The 4,221-nt window shown below is 37.0% G+C and overlaps 1 protein-coding gene across 1 annotated transcript; it reads left to right on the plus strand.

The window, feature by feature from the left end:
* Positions 1–497: 497 nt before the first annotated feature.
* LOC143550463 (RNA polymerase sigma factor sigB-like) lies at positions 498–3,625 on the plus strand (the record flags this gene model as incomplete). The annotated part of the gene is made up of 6 exons (XM_077041100.1): positions 498–770; positions 869–1,393; positions 1,451–1,681; positions 2,445–2,585; positions 2,663–2,863; positions 3,156–3,625. Coding segments are annotated over 6 exons (1,653 nt in total), but the record flags the coding sequence as incomplete, so codon positions are not given.
* Between the last annotated feature and the right edge of the window lie 596 nt (positions 3,626–4,221).

The following is a 4,221-nucleotide window of genomic DNA, read 5'->3' on the forward strand; positions in this document are numbered from 1 at the left end:
CATGTACATGAATATATGTATAGATCTATATATACACAGGTGATCCATGTAGAACTAACTGATCGATTAGACGGTCCAAATTCTGATATTGATGCATAGTGTTACAAAAGTTTTCACTTTTTTTAAATGAGTTGATTATGCATCTACTTGAACAAATTTGAATCCTTGCTCAGTTGATTAACTGCTAAAATGTTACTAGACTTCATAGGTCTGTTTTTAGCCCACTTTTGCAGTCTAAAAGAACGAAAATAGACACGAAATAGTGATATGAGTGCTATGTTAATTGGAGTTTAGGGTCATTTTTTAAACAGTTTGGTGTCTTCTTGTAAAAAATAACATAAAATAAAAAAAATTGATGCTTCGCGAGTTTGCGGTTGGTTGTGGACCTAGATGGTGTTAGGCTTATGGAACTAGTACCCTTCTCTACATGAATGAGAGTTTAAAGTTGATTTTTTTTCTTGTGATCAAATTTGCTCTTAATTGTATAAATCGGTTAAAATGCAGCAAAATGCAGAGAGCCTACTTCGTCCACGACTCGGTGCGTTTTATCAACCACAGCACCACCAGTATCAGCACAATCTACAGTTCTTAATTTAGAAAAGCTACAACTGTCATCTTTAGAACTTCATTCAAGTTCAAGTGCTTCTGACAGACAATGGCCATCATCATCAACTGGAGTTCTTGATATTGAAAATTTAAAGCTACCATCTTTAGAATCTCATTCAATAACCGCGAGCAGACCATGGACCTTTAATAGTTCAGTAGGTCAGGTCAGTATCACTTTACATATCCATTTGACTATCAAAATATATAATATAAAAATAAATACTGATTTATAATTTTAATTGGTATTAAACCGTTTATTTAGGTGAATAAAGAAACAATCTTGCCATCAGAATTAACCACAAAAGAATACGAAATCGCAGCTGCTGAAGCAGTTGCATTAGCAAAGGCTGCAATAGAAGTTGCCAAAAGTGCAGCAGCATTGGCAATGAACAGTCAACAGCCCAAAACATTGGACATCAACGAAAAACTTAAACTATCCGAGCCAGTTAATTCCATAAACGGGCTCGGGTCGCAAACTGAAGAAACAGAACCAACAGCTGAAGAACTTCAGCTGTTGGAAGAACAACTATCAGCTAGCATAGCTGTGAGATCAAAACGCCAAGTGAAACGCAAAGAAAGGAGAATTCGGGCAGCAGAACGGGCTGAAGCTGGGAGTCTGTCTGTGAAGTCTGCAGGTGGCAGAGGGCGGGCTGCCGCCGTGGCAGTTAAACCTGGAGCGAGCAGAAGACGTGGCGAAAAGAAAGACGTTTTGGCATTTTTAGGCGGAATGACTAATGCTAAGCTTCTAACTGCTGCTGAGGAAGTTGAACTTTCTAAAGGAATACAGGTACAAGTTTTTTTTTTTTTTTTAATTTCAGAATATTATTTTTTTAATAATATACAGGACCTATTGAAATTACAAGAAGTGCATAAAGAACTAGCGGCCCGTTTTGGGGTCCCGCCAACTATTTCAGAATGGGCTGCTGCTGCAGGCATTGATCAGGTACAGTTAGGGAGACGGTTGCATTATGGTGAAGAATGCAGGGACAAAATGGTCAGAAGCAATATTCGACTTGTTATTTCTGTTGCAAGAAGTTATTATGGAACAAAGGTCCATCTTCAAGATATTGTTCAGGTATGCGTCACCTTTTTACTTTTTTAGAAGTGGCATTGACCAGTTTGACCGGCCGAAACGGGCCACGCCAGGTTGACCCGGAAACACTTTTTGCTCAGTTCGATAATAATACTTATTGTTGAATAGAACTAGGGGTGGCAAATGTGATCCATGGGTTGAATGAGTTGTATTAGTATATAATTGGCCAAACTAAAAAAAGAAAATGACTGAAACGGGTCAAAACGGGTTGACATTTCTCGAGGTTTATTTTTTTATTTTTTTTGGAATAAGAAAAACGGAGGAAACTTTTTAGTATTTTTACCTTTTTAGCTTTTGATTTATATTTCGAGTTATGGTTTTTTAATTATTTTTTTTGATTTTTTTAATGAGGGGTTTTTGAAATGGGTTGAGATTCCAAAAACCCATTTTAACCCATTTAAAAAACCCCTCATTAAAAATTCAAAAAAAATATTTAAAAAATCATAACTCGATATATAAATCAAAAACTAAAAAAGTAAAAGTACTAAAAAGTTCCCTCCGATTTTTTCGTTCCAATTAAAATAAAAAATAAAAAAACTCGAGAAATTTCAACCCGTTTTGACCCGTTTCAATCATTTTCTTTTTTTTAGTTTGACCCATTCTGACCCATTATATACATTTTAATACAACTCATTCAACCCAATGGGTCACATTTGCCACCCCTAAATAGAACCATTTGACTTTTTTGGCCCATTTGACCCGTTTGGGATTAAACATAACAAAACGACCCGTTGACCCGTTTCAGGAAGGAATCCGAGGTCTGGTGAAAAGTGCAGAGAAATTTGATGCTTCAAAGGGTTTCAAATTCTCGACATACGCTCATTGGTGGATAAGGCAAGCGGTCCAAAGGTCACGAGTTGAACAAAGCAGGATAATCCATGTTCCCGTAAGAAAAACCAATGATCACATGTTACGAGCATATTTATCATTTCACTCACTTCATGTTTTTCTTTGATTATACAGTATTATATGGTGGAAGTGCAATCTAAGGTAAACGAGGCGAAACAACGATTAGATAAGCAGCTCGGAAGACAACCAACCCGTGCAGAAATTGCAGTTGAAACGGGCATTTCCATTAAACGAATTCAGTCTGCTGAACACGCCCCAAAACCAGCCCGGTCTATTGATATTCCTATCGGGTTCGATAACAACACCAAACTCACGGTTTGTCCTCATCTCTTATTTTGCATAACGGGCTTATTGTTTTTAATAAGATCATCGGTAGTCAAGCTTAGGCAAACCCCCCCCCCCCCCCGGCGTTTTGGGTTTTTTTTTTTGAGCGTTTTGTATATAACGCGGAACATGTGGACGAAAATTAAAAAAAAAACATTTTTTTAGGCATTTTGATGACTATAACTCTGACTGGGCGCCACGTGGCGCATAACGCCTAGGGGTGGGGCTTTATGACTGACTACACATGGTCTAATAATAATAATGTGACATTTCGGTTTTTTAGGACCTTATTGATGATCCTGACCAAGAGACGCCCGAGGAGATATTAATAAAACAAACAATGTCTGAGGATTTAGATAAGGTGTTGAATACATTAAATGAAAAAGAACAAAAGGTGATTAGGTGGCGGTTCGGGTTAAAAGATGGTAAAACCCGAACGTTGCAGGAGATTGGGGATGTGATGGGTGTGAGCCGTGAACGGGTCAGACAGATTGAACTGTATGCGTTTCGCAAGTTAAGAAACACGGATAGAACTGACATTTTACGCCAATACTTTCCTCAGTAAATCACAGATGGAAATCTGGAATATGTATATGTATATGCAAATGTGTACAGGGAAATCTTATGCAGTGAAGGTGTTCGGCTCGGGTCAAGTGATTGTTTTTCCTTTGACCCGAAGCGAGACCTTGTTGCTAGATGAGTAACTATACAGGTTATTGCAAGACTGAGGCTTTTTTCGCCCTTTTTTATATTTATTTTATTTAGCCATGGCATTGTATCATAATATTCTGAGGATGTTTGGTTCTCTATTCATGCATATAAGTAAAATAATTTAATTTAGTTGTCCCTATTCTCCTAATCAACTCTATTCAAATTATCCCAGTTTATTTATATAGTGATAATGTTTTGCTTAATGCAGTTTTTTACAAAGTGTTTATACTTTATACGATTAAAATATTAACCTGTAAGTATTTCGGTACTTATGCTGTTAAGATACGGTGATTACAATTTGGGATTATAATACTACTCCACTTCAGAGCAATCAAATGCCGAACATGCTGTCGAAGGCTAAACATCCTCACATTATGTCTAACTGTTTTGGACTGACTTATATAGCGACTGGTTTTAACAAAATAGCGTGACCTTGTAGCACAAATGGCTCGAATATAGTGCATATTTTTATCAAGCAGGTTTGAATGCTAACATGCTCAATGTAAAGATTATCGAAGATATGTAAATTAACACAAATAAACGGCGATTAAATTGATCTGTTGTCAGTTTATCTACGGGACAAAGCGAAAACATCGGGTCACCAATCTCTGTTCTTCGTTATCTTCATACATATGATG

Source organism: Bidens hawaiensis, unplaced genomic scaffold (genome assembly GCF_021521415.1).
Source record: "Bidens hawaiensis isolate Kalapana, Puna unplaced genomic scaffold, B.hawaiensis_p1.1 tig00016042_1, whole genome shotgun sequence".
Classification (NCBI taxonomy): domain Eukaryota; kingdom Viridiplantae; phylum Streptophyta; class Magnoliopsida; order Asterales; family Asteraceae; genus Bidens; species Bidens hawaiensis.